Source organism: Orycteropus afer, unplaced genomic scaffold (assembly GCF_000298275.1).
Source record: "Orycteropus afer afer isolate SDZICR_OR568_19922 unplaced genomic scaffold, OryAfe1.0 scaffold00205, whole genome shotgun sequence".
In the NCBI taxonomy this organism is placed as follows: Eukaryota; Metazoa; Chordata; class Mammalia; order Tubulidentata; family Orycteropodidae; genus Orycteropus; species Orycteropus afer.
In genome coordinates this window covers 2,637,746-2,664,520 of record NW_006921792.1, presented here as the reverse complement: position 1 = coordinate 2,664,520, position 26,775 = coordinate 2,637,746, and the positions used below count along the sequence as shown (strand labels likewise).

Sequence of the window (26,775 nt, the reverse complement as noted above, 5' to 3'; positions counted from 1 at the left end):
CATCAACCAATTCTTTTTGGTACAGTGACTCTGTATATTCCTTCCATCTTCTTTTGATGTTTCCTACATCACTCAATATTTTGCCCATAGAATATTTCAGTATTGGAACTTGAGGCTTGAATTTTTCCTCAGTTCTTTCAGCTTGAGAAATGAGAAGCATATTCTTCTCTTTTGGTTTTCTAATTCCAGGTCTTTGTACATTTCATTATAATAATCGATTTGTCTTCTTGAGCTCCTCTTTGAAATCTTCTGTTCAGCTCTTTTGTCTTGTCATTTTTTCCATTTGCTTTATATACTCTCTATTCAAAAACAAGTTTCAGAGTCTCTTCTGACATCCATATTGGTCTTTTCTTCCTTTCCTATCTTTTTAATGACCTTTTGCTTTCTGTCTGTATGATGTTCTTGATGTCATCCCACAATTCCTCTGTTTTTTGGTCTTTGGTGTTTAAAGCATCAAATCTATTCTTTAGATGGTCTCTAAGTTCAGGAGGGATATAATGAAGGTCATATATTGGCTCTCATGGACTTCTTTTAATTGTCTTCAGCTTCAACTTGAACTTGCATATGAGCAATTGATGGTCTGTTCCACAGTCAGCTTCTGGCCTTGTTTTGGCTGAAGATATTGAACTTCTCTATCACCTTTTTCCACAGATGTAGTCCATCTGGTGAGGCCCACATGTATAGCTGCTGTTTATGTTGTTGAAAAAAGGTATTTGCAATGAATAGGATATTACTCTTGCAAAATTCTACCATGGGAATCTCCAGCTTCATTTATATCACCAAGGCTATATTTTTCAACTACCAATGATTCTTCTTTGTTTCCAACTTTTGCATCCCAGTCACCAGTATTTATCACAACACATCTTGATTGCCTGTTTGGTCAATTTCAATCTGCAGAAGTAGGTAAAAATCTTCTACTTCCTCGTCTTCAGCTTTGGTGGTTAGTGCGTAAATTTGAATAATAGTAATATTAACTGGTCTTCCTTGTAGACATATGGATATTATCCTATCACTGACAGCGTTGTACTTCAAGATAGATGTTGAAACATCCTTTGTGATGATGAATGCCATGCCATTGCTCTTCAAATTGTCATTCCCTGCATAGTAGACTGTATGGTTGTCTGATTCAAAATGGCTAAAACCAGTCCATTGCAGCTCACTAATGCCTATGATATTAATCTTTATGCATTCCATGTCATTTTTGACAGCTTCCAATATCCCCAGGTTCATACTTTGTACATTCCATGTTCTGTTTATTAATGGATGTTTTCAGCTGTTTCTCCCCATTTTGAATTATGTCACTTCAGCAAATGGAGGTCCTGAATGCTTTACTCCATCCACATCATTAAGGTTGACTCTACTTTGAGGAAGCAGGTCTTCCCCAGTCATATTTTGAGTAGCTTCATACCTGAGGGGTTCATCTTCCAGCACTATATCAAACAATGTTTCAGGGCTATTCATAAAGTTTTCCAGTAATATATCAGACAATATTTCACTGCTATTCATAAGGTTCTCTTTGGCCAAATCTTTGAGAAGTGGATGGCCCCTAACTTCTTCCAAGTCTGTCTTAGTCTGGAAGCTCTGCTGAAACCTGTCCACCATGGGCAACCCTGCTGGTATTTGAAACACTGGTGGCATAGCCTCCAGCCTCACAGCAGCATGCAAGGCACCACAGTAGGACAAATTAACAAATGAGTGGTGGAAAGTGCTATTAAGGATGTGATATTAAAAATATAAAGGATGGCACATTGTAGGAGTGACAAATGCTGTCATAGTTATGAATCCTTGGAAAGACATATAACCCACTCAGTTAGCTGAAGTAAAACAAAAGACTTATTTGACTAGTTTAAAAAAACTTGCAGATCCCAAGGATAGACTTCAAGAAGAACTTGAAGCAGTTTCTAGAACCATTCTCCCCTTCTCACTCTCTTTTTCTCTCCCTGTGGCCACTTTGGCTTTTATGTTTTTCTCTGTGTTGGCAGCTTCTTCCTCTTTGTTTCCTCCTCCTCTCCCTTCTCCTCCTTTCTTTTCTTCCCCTGGCTGCAGTTTTCTCAGCTCCACTATACATGGCCCAAACATAGCTTAACCAGGCCCAATTTCTATTACTTCTCAGTAATAATGCCCCAAAAGACTGGATCCTGATTTTAAATTCCTTGGAGAGATCTTCTTTTTAGCCAGCTTGATGTGATAGCCACCCCTGCTCCAATCATCCATATCCAGGAAGGTGGAGGTAGTCACCCTACACAGATTCAAGAGAGGTAGTGGTGATGGTGGTGGGAGCAGGGGGAGAAGATGCTCTAAAAAGGAGTGTAGGTGAGATAGGAATAGGTCATTGACTGACATGCTTATCTCTAGCACCACAGAGCAGGCCAGTGAGTCTAAGATCACATGGGGAAGAGCAAGCAGAGATTTTAAAAAGATCATGAAAAAAAAAAAAAAAGAGTAGATATCTTTCCTTGTCTGAATACTTTAATGGTTTGCATTACTAGTACAGAGTAGCTTGTGGAAGTAGGCAGCCAGAAACACGGATGGAACACAGGTCTGAGCCTTTATCATTTTTAAAATGCAAACTATGAACTCACAAGTTCCCTTTTCTTTTCAATCTTTAGGAAGGAACATGAAGTTCCCTTGGAAATCATTGAAGAGAAAGATGGAAGGGAATGTTTAGAAGAAGTTAGAAGCTGTAAGCCGCAAGACTGGGGCCTGAGGGCTGGCAGTGGAAAACTCTGTTGGGCTGTGATCTCTCACTGAAAAGTTCCAAGTGCCTTTTTGCTTCCTGCAAAAGAAGGGAAGAGAAGACCATGTCCATAGCCCTGAAGCAGGTGTTCAACAAGGACAAGACCTTTAGGCCTAAGAGGAAATTTGAACCTGGCACACAGAGGTTTGAGCTCCACAAACGGGCTCAGGCGTCCCTCAACTCAGGCGTGGACCTAAAGGCAGCAGTACAGCTGCCCAGTGGGGAAGATCAGAATGACTGGGTGGCTGTACATGTAGTGGACTTCTTCAATCGGATCAACCTCATCTACGGCACCATCTGTGAGTTCTGCACTGAGCGGACCTGCCCTGTGATGTCAGGAGGGCCTAAATATGAGTATCGGTGGCAGGATGACCTCAAGTATAAGAAGCCAACTGCACTGCCAGCTCCCCAGTACATGAACCTTCTTATGGATTGGATTGAGGTCCAGATCAACAATGAGGACATATTTCCAACATGTGTGGGTAAGTCTATGACCAGAATCTCAGTTGTTTTTTCACACCTCACCAGAACTCAGAAAGTTTGCAAAGGCTTCTTCCAGGATGGCCCTTGAATGCTGGATAGCACCCACTGCACTATTTCCCTAAATTCTGTCACTCCCATATGTTCAGTGTCTCTCCATAGCTAAGTACCACACTGAATTGAAAAATGATCACCTGTGACCCACTTAACATTGTAGACTCCAGTGATATACACACCACACTCTGGGGAACACTTGATGAAATGTTAAGTTTGATCTGATTAGCTTTCTTAGGACTAGACTCCACTCTCTCACAGTTATGCTGGTAAGACTTTTATTGTTTGGCTAAAAGTGTTGTTTGTTAGGTGCTGTGGGATCAGTTCTGACTCATAACAACCTTACGTGACAGAGTAGAACTGCCCCATAGGGTTTTCTAAGCTATAATCTTTACAGGAACAGATTGCCTGGTCTTTCTTTAGTGGAGCTGCTGGTTAGGTTATCACTCCACACTTAGCAGCTGAGCACATAATTGTTGCACCACCAGGGCACCTTCTTTACTGGTTAGGTTGACTCTGGTACAGTTATTGGTAGTCATCACTTTTGATTCAGAACTGCTAAGAATTTATGGATTTGTATGGTGGTCAAATGAACAGGGAGTTGGCATTCTGGGAAAATAAAAACCTTGGCATTCTAGTCTTCCCTCTCCTAATCATAGGTTATTAATTCCTGGCTGTACTGTTAATTCTGGACCATCACATAGCTGCTGGCTCCACTGCGGCTCTTGAAAGGTAATGCAAATGAGTCTGTTTACTTTGTGCATAAACTGTAAAATTCTTCAAGGCAAAGACCAAACCTTTTGTACCTTTCATATTTCATTATGGTGTTGATCATTGGATTTCTTACTCACTGACTAGCTGGATTTGGAATTCAGTTTTTGGTTCTTTAGTCTCAATAGAAGTCATTGGGTGGTGCAAAATGGTTAATATGCTTGGCTGCTAACCAAAAGGTTGGAAGGTCAAGTTCATCAAGAGGTGCCTCAGAAGAATGGCCGTTGATCTACACCCTCTCCTCACCTACCAACATTGTTAAGTTCTAAAGACCAGGTTATTATGTGAAATTAATATTATGTGAAAATGGAGGATGATTATCTCAGATCACAAAATGGAAGATGATGACATCTTTATATAATTGCCAGATTATATCATTATATGACTGCAAATCACTGAGAATCAAGGCCCAGCCAGCATCACTCTTGCCTCACACTTCAGCATTCATTACTGCTAGAAGTACATCATTAATAAGCAAAATAGTCAGAGAGTAGATTTCTTACTATTGTTGTAAATGTGAAATTTTGGATAATCAGATAGTCAATAAGTGAGGAGAAAGTATACTTTTAAAACATCAACCATTGAAAACTCTATAGAGCATAGTTCTACTCTGATGCACATGGGGTCACCATGAATTAGAATCAACTTAATGGTAATTGGTACTGGTAGGCTCAATAGGGGCAAGCAGTCTTCTACTTTCACTGTTGTATCTCTAGTGCCTAACACAGTGGCCTGGAGCATGCATAGGTACTCGGGAGATATTTGTGGAATGATTGAATAAGTACTCATGCTGTTGGAAAATATTATTAAAAGCTCCAGGATGGTTGGGGTACAAAAATGTATTTAAAACATACTGCTAAAATCACCTTTAGATGGAGTGTGTGTCCCTCCATGTGGCACGTGTAAAGTTGAAATAGAGCATATGGAAGTAATTAAGTTGATGCCGGAAAAAAGAACATAAAGTGATTGGGGCAATATGTACATCTTGAAATATTCAGCACGCAAACCAATTTGCTCAAAATCCTTGTGTTGCCTTGACTTTTCTATTTCCTTCCTGCTCTTTCTGTCTCTTCTGTTCCTTTTTAACAGGAAGGAGGTGGGGTCTGTGCTAGTACAAACCTAACCTCTTGGTTCACTTGTATAGAAGGAAGATGGCAGGTTACAAAAGTTCCCATAATCATATATTAGGCACCTTAGGGGGTGGGAATTTTTTAGGTTTATGTCCTTTTGCACTTTCACTGACTGTCAGAGGCTTCTTTTAGAGCTGAAAGGAATATTTCTTATCCAGAAACAATACAAGCAACTGCCAAAACTCTGCAAAATTTATGGCAGCAATGTTGTTGTTGTTATTGTTAGGTGCTGTCAAGTTGGCTCTGACGCATAGCAACCCTATGTACAGCAGAACAAAATGTTGCCTGATCCTGCATCATCCTCACAATTGTTGCTTTATTTGAGCCCATTGTTGCAGCCACTATGTCAGTCTATATCACTGAAATTCTTCCTCTTTTTTGCTGAGCCTCTACTTTACCAAAAATGATGTTCTTTTCCAGAGACTGGTCTCTCCTGGTAACATGCTTAAGGAGCATTCTGGCTGTACTTCTGTCAAGACAGATTTGTTCATTTTTCTGGCAGTCCAAAGTATATTCAATATTCTTCACCATCACCACAACTCAAGTGCATCAATTCCTCTTCAGTCTTTCTTATTCATTGTCCAGCTTTCTCATGCATATGAGCTGGTTGAAAATACCATGGCTTGTGCCAGGTGCACCTTAGTCCTCAACATGACATCTTTGTTTTCTAACACTTTACAGAGGTCTTTTGCAGAAGGTTTGCCCAATACAACACATCATTTTTTGATATCTTGAGTGCTGTTTCCATGGGCATTGATTGTGTGGATCCAAGTAAGATGAAATTCTTGAGAACTTCAATCTTTTCTCCACTTATCATGGACTATTGGTCCAATTGTGATGATTTTTTCTTTCTTTATCTTAAAGTGTGATCCATATTGAAGACTATATAGTCTTTAATCTTCATCAGTCAGTCCTTCAAATCCTCTTCACTTTCAATAAGCAAAGTTGTGTCATCCACATAACACATGTTGTTAATGGGCCTTCCACTCCTAAAGCTGTTCTTCTTTATATGGACCATTCTTTCAGATTGCTTGCTCAGCATACTAACTGAGTAAGTACGGTGATAGGATAGAACTCTGACACACAACTTCCCTAAATTTAAACCAAAAACCATACAGTATCTCTTTTTTTTGTTTGAATGACTGTCTCTTGGTCTCTATACAGGTTCTGCAAAAGCACAATGCAATGTTCCAGAATTCTCATTCTTTGCAATGTTATATATAATTTGTTTGATCCACACAATTGAATGCCTTTTCATAATCAGTACAACACAGGTAAACATCTTTGTGTTTTCAGCCAATATCCATCTGACATCAGCAATGATATCCTTTGTTCTATATCTTCTTCTGAATCCTGCTTGAATTCTGGCAGCTCCCTGTGGATGTACTGCTGCAACCATCTTTGAATTGTCTTCATAATTATACTTGCATGTGATATTAATGATATTGTTTGATAATTTCCACATTCCACTGGATTACCTTTCTTTGGAACAGGTATGTATATGTATATATATCTCTTCCCTTACCTACTGTAAGAGTTGTCTTCCAAAGAAAGATAAATCAATGTGGGCAACAATACCTCCTCTTCATTGTTCCCCATCTCTTTCTGCTTCTTGATGCTTTGAACCCTGGGCACTTCTGCTCTTTCTGGCAGCTGGGGTTACTTCATGGAGGAGATGACCAAAAATAATGTTATAGAACTATGGCATATTTCTTGAGGGATAAGAAGTTCCTGGCAGTCTGCTTGGAAAACAGGACACCATAGGTGGTTTTAGATTTTGCTTGGAGGTTATCGGTAGATACCTCTATACCTCCCAGAGAAATTGACTTTGTTTTCTTTTCTAAACATTTCCTTAGCCATTAAGCATGCTTGGGGAGCAAGCTTCCCTGATCAGAATCCTCTTGCGAGTCTATGCTCCATACTACAGACCATTGTTCTGAGGTCTTTTAATTGATTTAGCATGAATTTTCTCCTCTATAGTCAAATAAGTTTGAGAAATGTTGGTTGAAATTGATTTCTTTACTGAAGGACTTTTAATATTTTGATGTGCATTATGAATCTACAAGACAGGAATACTTTAGTTTTTCTAATTTGACCTTAGAACCTTTTGTAATGGGACATTATGAGTGTCTTATGGGAAATGTTAAGGTGTGTAAGTTAGGCTTGTCAAACTTTAGTTTATACCAGAATTCCTTTGGGCTTCTGCTCAAATTGCAAATTCCTGTGTTTTCCCCCTTACCCACCAAATTAAAATTTCTTAGGAAAGACCTAAGGATCTTCACTTTTAGCAAGCATGCCCAATTTATAAACATTGATATAAGCCATTCACAATTAGCTTTCTCCAGTCTTACTGCCCACCCTCCCCTTGTTATTGTAATCAACCAGAACACATTTCATTCCTCCAGAAACAACCTTTTCTAGTGAATTCTCTTGCATTCTTTAAGGTCCACCTCAGATATCATGTCCTCTGTGAAGGACAATTTGGATGTAAAATTTCCTTAAAGTTATAGAATATGTCTTATTCATTTGAATACCCCAGCACTAAGGCCAGTCCTGGTGTCTTATAAGTGGTTGGATGGATGGATAGATGGATGGATGGATGGATGGAAAAATTAACAGCAATCTTTATAAAGACCCAACATGTGCATGGAGTTGGTGAACACAGCATAGTTAAACAAACATGTCCAAATCTCTTTGTCAACATTCCTGGGGATTTCTTGTATATTGCCTCCACAAAGTTTAGTTTTCTCTGTCTTACTTTTCCAAGGTGAAATATTGGGGATCAGTCAAAACCTCTACTATCACTGTGAGCATTCATCACCATCTTCCACACCTGTTATTTGCCATCAAATGTTATGGTAGCTGTCCTTTCAAATAATCTATCTTTAGGAGCCACTGTCTCTGGTAAAATTTGTTTCCTCCTCTTCTTTCTCCCCCTGATTCCAACCTACTTTTCTTCTTTTTGATCTTTGTGCTGTCATGAGTCATTATCATGGAAATAATCAAGATGTCTGTCAAGATAAAGTAAAAGAGGAATTCTCTGCAAACAGCAGACCCTGGATGCAAAGTGGGGAGGAGTTCTGCTTAGAATTACAGCTTTGAATCCTAGGCATATTTCTGTGTTGCTTCCTGGAACTGGGATGGGTTCTAACTTCACACCCCCCCCCACTGTGATCCAAGGAAACAGAACCGGAAAATACTGACAGATGTGAGGGCTTCACCTTGGTTAGACATTAAAGTATATAAACAGCTGTTGACTTCTATCATTGAAACATGGAGGGAAGAAAAACTTTCATCTATTCCTAGATTCATGTTTAACTAGGAGATTTGTGCTGTTTCAGAAGTCTAGCTTTCTCAGATGGGGGAATACCAAACAGATGTGGCTGTCTTGTAAACTATAGTCTCCTGTACTCTCTCCCTTGACCTCCTCTGGTTTCCATTGTTAAAAAGCCAACAGATGTCCCTGTTAAAGCCCCTAAAACAGCAATAATTTCAGAACTGCCTCTTCTACTGTATCTCTTTAACCACCTTTAGAGAGAACAAGCAAGACAGAGAAATAGACAGCAACAGCTTTTTTTTTTTTTTTTTAATTCTATTCCCTAATTGCAATGAATTTTTGGTCTAGCCTCCAGCTTTCCTGTTTTTCTGTTACATAATAGGATTTGAACTCTTAGATCTGACATTCAGAAATAAATGAACATAAAACTTAGAGCTTTTCTAACTCATATGCTTTTAAAAAGTCCTTAAAAAGAAAGACAAGAATGTTTAAAATAACAATTGCATGATTGCCCCTTTGTCTATGGTTTGAACAAACAGGTTTCAGGGAAGAGATGAACAGTACATTCATATTTATTGAGCCTGCTTTTTGCCAGGCACTGTACCTGCCACTGTTGGTGTTTCCTAATTCTTAAAATAGCACAATGAAATAAATGTTAATATTCTCATTTTACAAGTAAGGAAGCTGACACTTAAGGAAGCTAAGGAGCAGAACCCAGAAGTAAACCCACCCGGCTATGGACAACTGATCTTTGACAAAGGGTTGAAGTCCATTAAATGGGGAAGAGAAATTCTCTTTAAGAAATGGTGCTGACAAAACTAGCTATCCAATTGGAGAAAAATTAAAGAAGATCCATACCTCACACCATACACAAAAATTAACTCAAAATAGATCAAAGACTTAAATGTAAAACCTAAAACTATAAAGATTATGGAAGAAAAAAATGGGAACAACGCTAGGGACCCTAACATACTGCATAAATAGAATACCAAACATAGCTAAAAATGCATAAAAATCAGAAGATAAACTAAATAACTAGGATCTTCTAAAAACTAACCACTTATTAAAGACTTTGCCAAAAGAGTAAAAAGAGAACCTACAGACTGGAAAAAATTTTTTGGCTACAACATATCTGTCAAGGGTCTCATCTCTAAAATTTCTAGAAAAATTCAGCACCTCGACAACAAAAAGACATACAATCCAGTTGAAAAATGGGCAAAGAACATCAACAGATACATCACCAGAAAACATTCAAAAACCAAGAAAACCAAACTCACTGCCATCAAGTCGATTCGACTCATAGTGACCCCTCCTTGGTTTTCCGAGGTGGTATCTCTACAGAAGTTGATTGCCCAATCTTCCTTCCAAGGAGCTGGACAAGAATCTTTTCATGTGTTTGTTAGAAAATGTTCAAGTGGCTAACAAATACATGAAAAGATGCTTGTGATCATTAGCCATTAGAGAAATCCAAATCAAAACTACAATGAGACACCATCTCACCCTGCCAATAATGGCACTTAAAAACAAACAAACAAACAAACAAACAGAGAACAACAATTGCTGGTGAGGCTGTGAGGAGATTGGCACTCCTTTACACTGCTGGTGGGACCACAAAATGACACAACCACTATGGAAAACAACATGGCACTTCCTTAAAAAGCTAGAAATAGAAATACCATATGATCCAGCAAGTAGAAGTAATTCTAGTTATATATCCTAGAAAAATAAGAACTGTGACATGAATAGACCTATGCACACCTATGTTTATTGCAACATTAGTCACAACAGCAAAAAAGATAGAAATAATCTAGATGTCTATCAGTGATGAATGGATAGACAAATTGTGGTACATACATACAATGGAATACTATGCAACCAAAAAAGAGTAATGATGAGTCCATGAAACATTTCACAACATGGATGGATCTGGAGGACAAGTTACTGAGTGAACTAAATCAAATACAAAAGGACAACTAATTTGTGAGTAGATACATAAGAAAATATATATGCTAAATGAGTGATAGTGCAGGAATACACCCACATATGTATAGGTATGGTGGTGGATATTTCTACACACATATTTGTAAATGTTGCATGTATACTTTATATACATATATATGTATATGTTACATATATATATATATATATGTACACTTCATTGTTGTTGTTGTTGTTATGTGCCGTCGAGTTGGCCCCGACTCATAGCGACCCCTCCTTGGGTTTCCGAGGCAGTATCACTACGGAAGTAGGATTGCCCAACCTTCCTTCCGAGGAGTGGCTGGTGGGTTTGAACCACCAGCCTTCTGGTTAGCAGTCAAGTGCTTTAGCCATTATGCTACCAGAGCTCCCATATATATGTATATATAAATATACTAGAGCACATAGCACACACAGTTATAGAAATGATTTAGACATCAAGACTGAACCACTCAACTTGAAAGACAAGGACCATAGCCTCCGGGAACATCTAGGTCAATTGGTAAAACACAGTCATAAAGATAATGTTCTATATCCTAGTCTGCTGAGTAGTATCTGGGGTCTTAAAAGCTTTAAGCGGCCATCTAAAAGCAGCTATTTGTCTCCTCCCGCCTGGAGCAAAGGAGAACAAAGTAAAAAGGAAGACTCAGGCAGTAATTAGGACAGGGGTCTAATGGCCCACACGAACTACAGCCTCCCCTAATCTGAGACGTTGCCTGGCTACCACTACCGACCACTCTGACTAGGGACACAGTAGAAGGTTCTGGTTAGAATGGGTAAAAAAATATAGAACAAAATTAAAACTGAAAAAGGCCAGATTTACTGATCTGAAGGAGATTGGAGGAACCCCTCCCCACCCCAAAGACTATTGCCCTAAGACAACCTTCTAACTTGAAACTGAAGCTACTCCTGGAGGCTACCTTTCAGCCAAATAATAGATGGGACTATAAAGCAAACAATAACTCCCATGAAGACTGTGTTCCTTAGAATAATCAATTATATGAGACAAAAGGACATTTGCCCAAAACCGAAGATGAGAAGACAGGGAGGAAAGGGAAAACTGGAAGAACAGAAAGAGAGAACCGAGGAGGAAACAGGGAGAATGCTGACACAGTACGAGGATGGTGTGTGAACTGTTATTATTGGAAAACTAATTTGCTATGTAAACTTTCACATAAAGCACACACAAATGTTTAAAAGAGAAAGAGAGAAGAAGCTAAGGGATTTTCTTAATTATTCAGTTAATTAGTAATTTAGAAGTCAGGATTTCTGCTCAAGTATTTCTGGCCAAAAATCTTTGCCCATGTTGTACTACCCCTTGTAGCATGTGTCAGTATTTCAGATTTTCCTTCACAAAATAAAGACTCCTTAATGAATGATTTTTAGGAGACTGTTTAGGATAGACAAAATTTCAGAAAACCTGTATTTGCTAAACTTTTAAAGGAAGGATTCCTTTATTTTGTTTTCAGATCACCTCTGAAATACACTGTATCTGTTTCCTGCTTCATTCCAACACTGGGCAGAAGATGATTAATCTCATAACAACCCTTTTCTGGTCCAGGACTATCTGTTACTACCATTTATTCATTCATTTATAAATTCAATAAGTATTTCTTGAGCACCTGTTAGGGTGCAGGGCCTAGGTTAGGAACCAAGAGAGAGCAAAGAAGACCAAGTCCCTGTCTTTGGCCAGTTTACATAATGTCCAGAATATCTCCCCCAAACCCTATATCCCCCCAAAAAACTCATCTGCCATGGAGTTGATTCCAACTCACAGTGACCCCCATTAGATTTCCAAGGTGTAAATCTTTACACAAGCAGACTGCCTCATCTTTCTTCCGTGGAGATGCTGGTGGGTTCGAAATATCAACCTATTGTCTAGCAGCCAAATGTCTTAACCATTACACCACAGAGCTCCTTCCAGAAAGTATAGTTGCTCTAAATTATTTTGCACATTTTTCTAAACTGAGTAGTATGTTCAATGGTCAAATTCATTGTGGAAATAGCTACATCCTTTTGGCAACCTTTCTTATGAGGATATAGCCTTTCTTAAAATATCTGCCTAAGATTGTAAGAATATAAAAATGTCCATTGGGACAAACCTCTCAGACATAGGCTGTAGGGAAGCTTGATATACAATTAACTGATATGGTTCACTTTTAAATTTTAACTGTTTGTTTTCTACTTCTTATTCTCCCTTATGTTTTTCATTTTGATGCAAATCCATGTAACACAGGTCAGAAAGAATACACATCAACATTTACAGTGTGGTCGAGGACGAACTTGATGCCAGCTAACAACTAGCACTGGGTTTGTAGACAGATGACAAGCTCTGACACTTAGAAGTGGCTGTGTGGCACTAGTCAGCACATCACTTCTGAGTTCCATGTTCACAAATTAAGGGTTGTGATTCTAACCTCACAGACCTGTGTGTGTGTGTGTGTTATGTGCCATCTAGTCAGACCTGACTCATAGCGACCCCTCCTTGGGTTTCCAAGGCAGTATTTCTACGGAAGTAGATTGCCCCATCTTCCTTCCGAGGAGTGGCTGGAGGGTTTGAACCTGCAGGCTTCTGGTTAGCAGTCAAGTGCCTTAGGCACTACGCTACCAGAGCTCCCTCACAGAGCTGTAGTAAAGTTTAAATAAGGTAATATGAGTGAAAACACCAGCCAGAGCCTGAGAGGCATAGAAGGTGTTAAGAACAAATGGATGTCAGTTGCTTCCTTTTCTGCATACATTTCTATGTAACTATAGGCCAGAACTCATGAAAGCACTAGATAATTTCTGAACAGTATTCTCAGTATCTTCAGAATAATAAAATGCATGTTAAAACATTTAAAAATATTAGCAGTTTTCATTGATGAATTACTCTGTGACGGGTTGTAAGTAGTTCCTTTTGTCATTTCTCAAAGCCTTTGGGAAGTTCAATGTTTCTTTAGGAGCTAGACCAAATTCTGGCTGTAGGAGTGAGTATCTACTTCTTCAAGCCACTAGGAAAGGTCTTCTTTCTTGGTTTTCAGAAGACTGAACATTAAACCTGCCCATGTCCAAGGCCAAACCAGCTAACCTCAGCAGAGAGTGGGTATGGGTTAAATAGAAAAGTGGGAAGATAACCTACTAGTCACATGTGGGACAAGTCACTCATTGAAATTAATGCTGAGAGAAGTTACCTGGATTTGATATCTCAAGAAAATGGGAAAAGGGGTCTCAGACCATTCATTGTCAGGAATGGGGCCCCTCAAGGTAACCCAAGGAACTGGCCAGTTTTTTCAGGGCTTGGAATTACAATTTACTTTTGGTATCTAATAAACTGGATCTCTAAGAATTTGCAAGTTAGGAGAGCATAACAAAACTGCTATTTTCTGAAAACTTTACATGCGTTTGCCATTTAATTTGTAAAACAACCCTGTAGGGCATGTAGTGTTACTCCCATTTCACAGATGAGAAAACTGAGACTGAAAAGGGTTAATTAAGTAACTTGCCCTGGATCACACACACACACACACACACACAATCCACCTCACTGCCATTGAGTAGATTCTGACTCATAGCAACCCCCATTGGGTTTCCAAGTCTGTAAATCTTTATGGAAGTAGATTGCCCCATCTTCCTTCCACAGAATGGCTGGTAGGTTTGAAGCCAAGCAGAATCAAAGTTCAGTCCCCCATCCCATCTGTCACCTTGGTTGGTGGCAGATAAGCAGGCATGATAACTCAGTTCCTTAAGAGCTGAGTTGAATTGAAGTTCAATTCACACATCCTCTCTGTCCTTCGTTATCCCCCACCCTAGTTGGAAACAGATAAACAGGTATGTTAACACGTTTCCTTAAAGTTATTTTTCAGAAAACAACTAATACCAACTTGAAATCAACTTTGGCCCATAGACATGCACAGTGAGGCAAACAGGAGAAAAGTTGCTCAGAACTAACATCTTCCCCTCTGCCCAAATCCTAATCAGCTGATGTTAGGAAGTTGGTGTGACTCATCCGGTGCACAAGTGCACTGCATTAAAAATTGACTGTCCCCGTAAACTGAAGCAAAGAAAGCCTCATCCAATCCTCAGTTAATTCACACCCAAATTCCTGAAATTTTTATGAATATATATAAGCCCCTCTCTTGAACTTTATAAAATCTATATCCCAACCTCCCCTCGGGGAGTCAGATTTGGGTACTGACCCCTGTCTCCTTGCATTGCCACTTTGCAATAAATAATTTTCTCTCCTCTTAATCACTCAGTGTGTAAACTAGTTTGGCCTGACTGTGCACCAGGCAGGGACCCACATTTGGTCCACCTTCAGGTTTGAACCTCTGACCTCTAGTTAGCACCCAAGTGCCTTATCTACCACACCACTAGAGCTCTTTTGAGTCACACAGGTAGAGCCAAACTCAGACCCAAGGTAGCCGTATCCAAGCCCATGCTTTCAGCTTCCCCAATATCCCATGTCTGTGATGTTCCTACCCCAAAGTCAACTTCACCCTTGGTTTTTCCCTGTGTGTTGCATCAGATTTTAAGTCCTCTGTAGAGAATGTCCTAAGAGAAAACCAACAAGCACAGGGGGAACTTGAAAAAGCCTGGGCCCAGCATCTGATGCAAATTATGCTGGGTCCTTGCTGGTGGGAATTCTAAAATTCTGCTCCTTTTAAGAATTTATTTCCTCTTGATTCTGGTACTACCTTAGCTTTTTCAGTTATCTATTCATGGAAACTATGCAGAGATAGCTCAGTGTCCCCCTCCGCTTCCACTGGTCACTGGAGAATTGGTGCTTACTGTGGATTGGCACAAGCCCCTCCCCCCACCCTGTTAACCCAACACTGGAGTAACCTGGTGGCTGAGTTAATGAGGACAGTGTTAAATAACCATTCCACTCAGCAAATCCCAAGAGGTGGTTCAGAAAAAAGACAAGGAGGCCCCAGTGTGCTAAGAAGCAGAGAGGAAGGGGGTGGAGACATGGAACCCAGAGAGCCTAGAGACTGCCCTGTAAGTGAAGGCTAATCACCTGTTGTCCTGATCTGCACCGAGCTCACCATTACAAGTGCTATGCAATTTTAATGGGTTGTATCTCAGGTGACAAGTTGTTACATTTCAGCACCAGCTGGAAAGGGATATAGGATACATAATATTCACTGGGAGCCAGAGATTAAAAACAAAAACAGTCAAGGAGCAAGGGGGGCATCTGCTGCATGTATACAGTTGCTCTATTGGTCTATTGTAGTCTTGGTGTCCTTGGTCAACAAAGACCGTATTGTGGAGGTCAACACTGCATTAAAAAGCAGCCTAGCTCAGTACTAAGCTTAAAGGAACATGGAAATGTATCTGGAACTGCAACAGGACAAAGAAAAATGATTTAACCATAATTCACTCTCTTCCCCACCAAGAGAACAGAGTATGGGGTGGAAGGAAAAGTTTTATAAACCAATTGAAGTGAGGGTGAGAGCTTTAAGAACATACTGAAATTATCATCAAACTACCAACTGACTTCTAAAGAATCAATGTATCAGCAGCACCCTGACTCCAGAATGTTTAGATATTTAACCAATGTCATTATGAAGAAAGACCAAATTATTAGCCGCACTCAAACCTGCACCTATGGAGAGTGATTCCCAAGCTTTTAAGGACTCTCCAGACACAACCTTTCTGGTCTTTTATCTTAAAAACTCGTGCTAATTTTATATTCTAATGGACAATCTATCCATAATTTCTTAGCATAGCCTTGTTTTTCCTTTATATCTTCTTCAAATAAAATGGTTTCTCTGGACGATAAGCCAAGTTGGAAAGCAAGGAGAGTTTGGATGGAGCAGAAGTATCGATTTCTGTCAGACTTGGGTTTTGAATTACTAGCAAAATTTTCAGCCTCTCTGGGCCTGTTTCTTCAACTATAAAATGAAAATTTTAAATAACATGCTACATATAAAACACCTTGCACAATGTTGGGACATAGAGTAGGTAAGCTTTAAATTTTAGGTCCAATACTAAGGGAACTATGCCTACTTGGTACTATGCCTACTTGGATAGGTTCCTGGGCCCACAGAGTGTCAGTGTGATAAACTAGAATCATCAGATAAATTGTGGTGAGAAAGGAAAGAACCTAGGATGGAAGTCCATCGTTCTACCAAGCATTTGGCATGGAATTGTCCTCTTCATCTTTTACCATATCTTGTGGAACCACTGGAAGAAAAGGAAACTATTCATGGGACGATTAACTTTGCTTGGCCTTGACAACCAGAACCAGGAAGTGGTCCACAATGGAGCTTCAGAAGATGTTTCACATGCATACCATAGGTGGCCTATGGTATGAAAAATGAGGCAGTCTGCTTCTATAAAGCCAATTTTGACTTCTTCTTTCTGCTTCAGGATGTGGCACCAAGATAACACCTTGCACAAAGCAGACATATGGTGAGCTAATTACTACCATGCAAGAATAAATTGATTGACTGATTCCATGTAGTCCACATTATAGAACAGATACATTCTGGAAAACTGTGGGGCCATTGAATTGTTTGTTACTTAATTAATATTTTTATTTCTCAAAGGGAATTTAGTATTTAAAGAAAGCGTAACAAAAGAGCTTGTTATCATGCGGAAGCCTCTTTAGTGCTGGGGCTAATCTTTGGACATTATAATGTTTGTCTTCATAGAGAGACAAAATGAAGTTGTTAGCTGTCTCTCAGGAAAAGGAAAAAGTCATTCTTCAAAAGAAGCAATAGGCTTTTAGTGTTTCTGTATTTTCCAGCCAGTTCACCAGGGCTGGAGAGCAGTAATGATTTAGGAGAGAAGCTCCAGCCAATAGTCCAGTGTTCATTTTACTGCCTATTTCCTGTGTCACAACCTTCAAGAATCTGTTCCTGCTTGGCTTCTGGTCCAGTTGAAGCAAGGGAGTGCTAGTGTGACAGCATGATGGGTGTCAACATCTGGGAAAACACTAAGAATCACTTGTAGGTGACTTCGTTGGTTGCCTAGCCCAGCCAGGGAAACTTGCCTTAGCTACCAGGAACAAAGAGGGGAAAAAAGTTGTTGAATACAGGAAATTTATCAGCTACAGCCCTCAGGCAAACCATTAATATTTGGCCATCCCAATGTGGATAAGAACAAGGTTGCAGCTAAGGACATCTGTCCTCCTCTGTCTTTGAAGAGAAATGTGAGCAAATATGGCAAGATAGGTTCCAGGGCCCCAAGGAAACTCTCTCTGGGTGGTAGCTCTCAAAGCATATGGATGGCTGCTAGCTTTTTTTTCATGCTTTTGGAAATAGTGTAGAGTCTAAGGGTTCGTTCTCAGTCCAAGTTCAAATCTTGTTCCTATCCTTATGCAATATCTGACCTTGGGAAGTCCTGAATATCTCTGCGCCTGTTTCCTCATCTGGAAAGTGGGGTTAATAATAATTTGTAAGGTTATGAGAATTAAGTCAGATAATTCACACACAGCTCTTAGCAAGTTCCTGATAGTTAAGTGCTGAATAAATTTTAGCTTTATGTCCTTTCCATGGTGATATAAAAGGAAAGACCTCATTCATGGCATTTTGTAATGCTCAATTACAAAAGAAAATTTAGCCTGTGGTATTCCCTGAACATTTCCTTAAAGTAAAAAATTAGAAAAGCTATTGATCATATCATAATAATAGTGGTTATCTCTTTAAAAATTTTTTTTCATACCTATTAGTATATTAAGGAAGTCTGCTGGTGTAGTGGTTAAGTCATTTGGTTGCTAACTAGAATTTCAGTGGTTTGAACCCACCAGCTGCTCCACAGAGGAAAAATGAGGCAGTCTGCTTCCATAAAGATTTACAGTCTTGGAAACCCAATGGGGTTGCTATGAGTTGGAATTGACTCAACGGCAGTGAGTTTGGTTTCTTTGGTTTTATTCGTATATTAGCAATCAAAACTTGAACACCAATGGAAAGAAACAGATTGTGTTTTTTGTAAGTTTACAATAGTAATAGTTATGTTTTCATTGTAGGTAGGTGCCATGGAGTTGATTTCAACTCATATTGACGCCATGTGACAAAAAAGAACTGCCCAAGAGTTTCCTAGGCAGATTTCCAGTATTTCTCCTGTGGAACTACTGGGTGGATTCAAACCACCAATCCTTCAGTTAGCAGCAGAGCCTTTAACCATTGCCCCACCATGGCTCCATTAGTTGTATCAACCAGCATTTATAGAGCCTAAGGCATTTGACTGCTAATCAGAAGGCTGGCAGTTCAAACCCACCAGCCACTTCCCAGAAGGAAGGTTGGGCGATTTACTTCCATAGTGATACCGCCTTGGAAACCCAGGGAGGGGTCGCAAGTTGGACCCGACTCGACGCCAATGCATGTGGGTCAATCAGTATGCAAGGTCTTTTATGTAGAATTTTTTCTAATCCTCACAGCAGCCTTGGTTGACAGTTATTCTGTTTTAAAATGAGGAAACCAAGTTATGTTTCTTCCTCAAAGTCACCCTCTTAGTAACTAGTTGACCCAGGCTTAGAATCCAGACTTACCTAACTACCAAGTTTATAATTGTTCTGTTAAGCTTCATTTGATGAAATTATTAACTTTCCTTCCCTCCAAACATATAATAACTTAAGAACACATAAGATGAAAACAACATCTGTAACTCCCTATTTCTGAAAATGATAAAGATTAAGTTGAGATAAAGCATTTTAGACCCACTTTTTCATATATGTACCTATTTAAAGCCCAATTATGCTGGAGAAGATACGTTTATGAATCTTGGAAAAAGCTCACCATCTTCCTTCCCAATAACTAAGCCTCTTTTACAAATGACATCTGAAGAGGTGGAAGAAAGCAAGTTGATGTGGGTGTTTTAGGCTTTTTTCTCCTTCTTTTCTCTCACTACCACTCCCCCCACAAATGGTGGGGGTGGGCACTGACAGGGGTTTTCAGTAAAAGGGCTAATTTCACAGAAGTGTGGAACATCTATAGTGACCTTGCTTTCTTAGGATCTTATGCCATTCTTACATGAGGCACAGTGGAAAAATGCTATGATTGATTAGTAATGTCTGCATAGTGCAAGAAAAAGGAAACAAGACATGTGTATCACAATATGCCATCCCTGTTCTTAACTGTATTGAAAAGATGATCACATACAACTCAGGGAAAGGACCTGGAAAGTATACATTTGGCTTTCTGAAGACCAACCTATTGCCAGGACTAACAAAGCTAACACAATGCAGGTCATTATCAGGAAGTGTGCTAAAAGCGAACCAATATGGCATCTTCTCAGAGAAAATTCTGATAATCGATCTTGAATTCTGTGTGTCTAGCACTTAAGCAACTCAGAAGAGATCTATCAGAGTAGAACCTGGTCCACTTTTTAGAATGGTTTCTAAAATGATTGAGAGATTAAAGAGGGGATGTGTGTGGGTGGACTAACTTGAACTCCTTAGTAAAGAAAAAATATAGGTACAAATCTGTAAAATCCTAAGGCACTGAATTGTACATGTGAAAAATGGTGAATTGGCAAATGTGATGCTATCTATATTATAACGACAATAAAAAACTCATAAGGGGCAGATGGCAAATACAGGTTTTTTTTTTCCCTCCACTAAATCCTGGTATATCAGAGTTACTATGTACCTTGTGAAGCTTCAGTATGATCAATATTAGACCAATAAAAGAAAGACCTTATATACATTTGGAAACTTAAGAACTTGTCAGTGTAGTATGGGCTAAAAAGAATAGAGAACTCTCTGAATGATATAACGTATCCCTAGACAACAGTCCAACAATGAGCTATTGAGAGGACCTGGTATTTTGGTGGCACATGCCTGACTGTTGAGCTTGGGTTCCTGGACCTACTGTTGAGAAACACAGTGGAAAGGATGGAGGTATGGACTGGCCCTGCTGCTTTCTGGTTGTATTATCTAGGGCAGTAGTTATCAAATGGTCCTCAGACCAGCAGCATCAGCATCACCTGGGAACTTTTTAGAACTGCAAATTTCTGTGCCCCACTTTAGACCTACCAAATGTGAAATTCTGAGCATAACCCAGAAATCTGTGTTTTAAGAAGTACTGCAGGTGATTCTGATGCATGCTAGAGTGTGAGACCCACTTGTGTAGAAGAGTTAGCAAATCTCCCAGAACCTTATTTTTCAGACATATCAAATAATGATACTAATACTTATCCAATAGGGATAAGAATTGTGAATATATTGATAGATAAGACAGGCAAAGCCTTGGACCTCATGGAGCTTATATTGATTGCAGTCAGGAAAGCAGACTTCAAGCCAGATGGTAAACAAAAGGAATGGAGACCAAGCGTAAAAGTGTTAGGGGAGCTGAAAAGCCAAACAAGGATGGTGAACCAACCAGATAATTGTTTATTAATTCATTCTAAAATAGTAATAAACCCATTACATGTTACCATAAATAATATTTTTTTGAAAAATAACTATATTTCTCAAAAAAAATCTGTGCTTGTTCTACATTTTGCAAATATTTTTAACATCTGACTTAACTGAAGACAACTGCAACATTGTCATACAGGCTATCACAGCTCATTCTATTGAGCTATGTTTTTTAGTTCAAGTCTGGCCTGACATATGTAGGTAGAAAAGTGAGGACTTTGTGGATCCCCTGTAAGGAAGCCCAGGGATCCATACAACACTTGCAGAGCTGCTAGTGTCGGTAAAGCATAAGGAGGCCTAATACCTTGTACATAATAGGCACTTGGTAAGTGTTGATTCAGTGAATAAAAATTACGGTTGCATTGAAGGCTTCATAGTATCCCTTGTGATAAATGGTGACATTGCTGTGCTAAGCCAGTTAGAAGCACTGTTCTTAGGGCCCCATTGATCAATAAGACATGTGCCTTGTGGTATTTACCCAGCAGCATGGATGGCTTTTCACTGCAGTGTTTGTAGTTATGCAATCTTGCTATCACAGACTTTTGTTGGACCATGGAAAGAAAGCTGCTAATTTATCTCTAAAAAAAGATGAACCCTCTGATTTCCTTAGCACTAAGTTCACACTAGAAGATCCCAGGTGGTACAATGGTTAAGCACTTGGCTGCTAACCAAAAGGATGACTGTTTCAACACAAACATAGATGCCTCAAAAGGAAGGCTTAACCATCTGCTTCTGAAAGGTCACAGGCATTTAAACCCTATGGAGTACAGTTCTACTTAAAAATATGAAGTGAGTTGGAAGTGACTCGACAGCAGCTAGTTTATTTATTTGTTTGGTTTTTTGGTTTCTCTTCACACTAACTTGGTGAGCTAGTTCAGGCTAGACACTGCACAGGTTGTACGTGATGTGTACGTAGGAATTCTTTTGAAATTTGAATGGAATTGCCATAATATAATTATCATACCATACAATGTGGTAGACTACCACGTTATTCACCTTGTGAATTTTATGCAACAAGGATTCTAATACTCACCATCAACTGATACATATTTTTACAGAATGTCAAATATTAGCCAAGATTTAAGTAACATGGTAAGTTAGCTATTGTGGAAAATAAATTGAATGAATGATTTAGAAATTTGCTCTTTTGGATTATTGCTGGCTTTCTATTGCCACGAGCACTGATGGTAAATTCAGTAATGTGATGGAGATGACCATCAGTCAATGATATATAGATAGGTGACATTGTTTACCTGTAAATGGCCAGGTATGAGTTGCCCTCTATGGACAGACTAGATTCTGGATGAAGTTTTTAAAACATCTTATACTGAATGAAATGTGTTTTTATTGTGATATCAGAGGTAAATCTCATATCTGCCTTTATAAGTAGAGATGTCATATCTAGCTTTCAATTTGTGCAGTTGCTGTAATTTGTTATGTGTCTACAAGATGCTAGGTGCTTCACATAGCTCCCTTACTTTTCACAACATCCTTTTTAAAAAGATGGGGTTTTGACCATTTACCAAGTGAAGAAACTGAGGCTCAGAGAGGTTATGCAGGTCACACAGGCACACAGCTTGTAAAGACCTGTATCAGGTCTTTCTGATACCATTGTGTTCTTTCAACTCCCAGGGACATCTACGATATATGCCTTCCAGACACGTGCAAACATGCCTTTGCATAAACACAGAAACATAAATATATTCATAAACTGTGTATGTGTGTGAGATGGAAAAGAACGGATAATTTGAAGAAGCCAAAAGTTTAGCTTCTTTGTGACACTAAAGCATGAGGCCCTTGCGGTAGAAATCCTACAGGGGCAAAGTAAGATATTTCAAGTCATGGTATTGTTATTTTCTTTTGTGCCTTGAATACTTGAATTTCTACTTCTGGTCTTCTGAATAGAATACTAGGAAGACCAGTGCCAGTGGGACAAGCCTCCCAGTCATACAGTAAGCAGATGGTTCAATAATTTCTGTGTGTTGGTGAGGGTTAATTGTGTATGTGTATTTACCTCTTAAAGATAAAAATCTTTAAAGAAGAGAGCAAGATAAAAAATAAAAGAATATGAGGATATGCCAACTAGCTACACATAATGTCCTGTGGTTTCACATTGGCACCAGAGCTCCCAATAAATGAGCAGACCAATACAATTTAGAACCTCTGGCTTTTAACTTCCAGCCCAGTGTAAAAAATCTCTCATACTCTGTCTGTCTGTCTGCTTTCCCCTTTTACTCTTGAATTTTGTTAACCCTATATTCTCTTCTATAACTTAAGGAGACTTAGTCATAAGGTTGCTGTGAAGTCTTTTTTAAGTAGGATGTAGAACAAAGTCTTTGTAGACTATGTGTTATGCTAACTGACTCAGATGACCCCAAGACTATGGTGCTAAGTCCACAAGCCTAGTGACTGATTCCCTCAAGGTGTTTGGTTGTGGCTAAGTTTTCTGCTGTGAAGTCTTAATAAGACAATATACAGGGTTTGGCACATGGAAAGTGACCAATAGATATCATCTAATATTATTATTAATAATGTCAATTCTGCATTTCTGCAAAGTAATTGCTGCATTTTATCTCATATTAGGAGCTGCATGTACCAATAAATCATGGGGGCCTCCAGAAATAAAGACTCTAGAGGCCCTAAGTCCCTCTTGGCAGTCAGGATCAGTGGCAGGTTTCTAGACCTCTACTGATGTAGACTTTATGGCTTTAATTTCTCCCCCACCTCTAAGACAGTTGACATTTGGAGGCCTGTGGAGTTTTTTTTTAGCCTAAAACATGTTGACTTTTAAAATAGCTGTGAAATCTGGATGCCTTTATCAGTCTGAGATGAGTCACGGTGCTCATTGGACTCAGTGTTATTTCAGGTGCCACAGATGTGCATTTCATCTCCTGCAGCTCCTTCTCCTCCCCATGGTGCTACCAAGCAGCTGGCTTTTGAAGGTCAGAGCAGTACTCTGTCAGCTCATGAGAAATACTGCCAAAACCGGGCCTCAGGTTTTTCAGATAAAGTACTGTGGAGTTTTTTTTTCCTGGACAAAACGGGGAGGCTAGCAAGGTGAATCTTTTAAATTACCCAATAAATAGACCTGTAATAGGAAGGTTTCTTGAAACAGCTAAGGTTCAATACTAAGCTCAGGGTTATTAATTCAACACCTATTTATCAAGCACTTTCTGTATTCTAAGTAAGATCTCTGGGTGACATAAGCAGTTTGCACTCACTGATAACTGAAAGGTTGGAGATTCAAACCCAGCCACTAGCACTGTGGAAGAAAAGGCCTGGTGACTGGATTCTGTTCAGATTACAACCAAGAAAACCCTGTGGAGAGGTTCTACTTTGTAACACATGGGGTCATCATGAGTCACAACTGACTCAATAGCACAAAATAACACAACAACAACAATATTCCAAGTATGAGGGCAGTGGTGGTTCAGGGATAGAATTCTCTCCTTCTGTGCAAGAGACCTGGATTCAATGCCCAGCCAGTGTACCTCACACATAGCCACCAGTCTGTCAGTGCACATGTGAGTGTTATGATGTTGAACAGGTTTCAGCAGAGCTTCTAGACTAAGGAGAGCTATGAAGGCCAGGCTGGCAACTTCTGAAAATCAGCTATGAAAACCCTATGGATCACTACAGTCCAATCCTGTTGTGCTTGAGGTCGCCATGAATCAGGAGCCGACGTAAGGGCAGCGAACAACAACAACAATATATTCCAAACACTGTGCTGGGCAGTGGGATACAGAGCTCGTCTGCCTGGGTCTTGGTACCTGTTAGTCTGGGATTCCTCCATACCCCTGGAGCTTTTGTTCCCACAGCTGGAGCATTTAACCCTGCCGTTAGACTCAGGTCCATCCAAGGTCTCTGAATTTCTTCTCAGTTTTTAGTGACAAAATGGACTGTCCTAGTATTATGTAAGGAACTCTGGTATCATAGTGCCTAAGGCACTTGACTGCTAACCAGAAAGCTGGCGGTTCAAACCCACCACCTACTCCTTGGAAGGAAAGTTGGGCAATCTACTTCCATAGTGATACTGCCTCAGAAACCCAAGAAGAGGTCGCTATGAGTCAGGCCCAACTTGACGGCACATAACAACAACAACAACAGCATTATGTACAAGGAGCTCTGGTGGCACAGTGCCTAAGGCATTTGACTGCTAACCAGAAGGTTGATGGTTCAAACTCACCAACTGCTCTGTGGAAGGAAGACTGGGCAATCTACTTCTGTAAAGATTTATAGCCTTGGAAACCCAATGGAGGTCTCAATGAGTCAGAATCAACTCAATAGCAGTGAGTTTGGTTTTTTAGATTATTATGTATTGTATTATGTATTAGATTATTATGTATTTAGATTATTATGTATTATGTACTAATCGTCCCATATTGCCATCGAGTCAGTTCAAACTCAAAGTGACCCTCACTGGGTTTCTGAGGCAGAAGATTGACCCATCTTCCTTCCAATGTATTGGGCAACTACTTGTCCCATATTCTAAGACTAGGAACTAGATTCCTGTTATAACCTTATTTGATAACCCAGCCATTTAAAGCTTGTTCCTTGTCTTGTGTGCCCAGTTTTTCCTAAAGGAGTCAAACCACTGGCATGCATTCCCATGACAGGGTCTCCACTACTTGATGCCAGCCCTTTCATTTTGGCCATCGGCCAGCCCCTAGTTCCTTGGCCAGTCTGCAAGCCTCTTGTCTCAGCACTCTGCCCATCTGCTAGAGCTCCCTCGGTCACCTCCTACTGAGATTACCCCAAACACTTGTCTCATCTTCATGAGTTTGTCAGGGTCCTAGACCTCCTCCCACTGAAGGGAACACCCTGCCTTCAACTCAGCCACAATTCTGAAACCAGCCACCACCTTGGGTTGGGCACAACATTTTCACAGGGAGCAAATGAAGGCCCCTAGACTGGGAAGGCCTGGGCTCTGAATCAAGTTTCTTTCTAGCTGCTAGGGAGCTAAATGTACTGCTCAGGCTTTTTCTAGGGTTCATGATCTGTTGCTTCACCCACTCTGAAAAGGCAGTCCCAGGTAGAATGATAAAAGCATGGTGCTGTCCTTCCTCAAAGGAATTCTCAGTACTCTTGGCTATTTGAGGTGTTCTGGTGGCGTAGTGCCTAAAGCCTTCTGGTTAGCAGTTCAAACCCATCAGCCACTCCGCAGAAGGAAGACTGGGCAATCTACTTCCATAAAGCTTTACTATCTCAGAAACCCAAAGGGGGTTTCTATGAGTCAGAATTGAGTAGATGGCAGTGAGGTTTTTTTTTCCCCCCGTTGGCTATTTATACAGTTATTGTTACCGCTCTTTGGGAACCAGGCTTCTAAAGGGTAAAGTGGTTTGTATCCCAATGTCTTAATGGTGTTTCAACTAAATAAGAGAAAGAAAAATGCATCCTGTACTAGCACATTACAGTGGGAGGCCTCATTGAAAGGACATTTTTCATCTTGTCCAACAGGCCTTCTCCTTAATTAACAATGTGGCTTCTGAGCTTCTGGGTTAGTTTTTCTTTTTCAGTTTTAGCAAAGTTGTTAGCACATGGTTTAAGAAGAAGATTCTGGACTAAAAATACCTAATTGCGTTTTTTAAATGGCACAGTGAAAGATTGAAGCCCTCTTCTTTCCTTGGAACTAAACAGCTTTAAATATAACACTGGTAGATGGGTACTTGAGGATAACTCTCACTTCAGCTGTATAGCTCACTACTCATTAATAATGAGTTTGAGAAAGATAAGAAACATCCTAAGAGTTCTTAATGCCAATAGGAACACAATCCTTTAACCCATTTTTCACATAGCAGATAGTCATTTTAAAATATATACACACACGTATATCAGATCATGTTAATTCCCTGCTTTAAAAAAAAATAGCTTCCCACTTCACAAGAATAATATCCCAAACCCTTTCTTTGACCTACTGGACCCTTCATAAGCAGACCCCTGGCTATTGGACTCTAGCAACTCTAGCCATCTTTATGGTTTTCAGACACCCGTATTACTTCTTCCTCCC

General features: G+C 39.7%; 1 protein-coding gene across 1 annotated transcript in view; it reads left to right on the top strand.

The window, feature by feature from the left end:
- The first annotated feature begins 2,801 nt into the window (after positions 1-2,801).
- The window catches only part of MOB3B (MOB kinase activator 3B), a 133,866-nt gene continuing 109,892 nt past the window's right edge, over positions 2,802-26,775 (top strand). The window contains exon 1 of the mRNA XM_007948145.1: positions 2,802-3,219. Within this exon, the coding sequence (XP_007946336.1) occupies positions 2,802-3,219 (418 nt within the window). The remainder of the gene's footprint in view (positions 3,220-26,775) is intronic.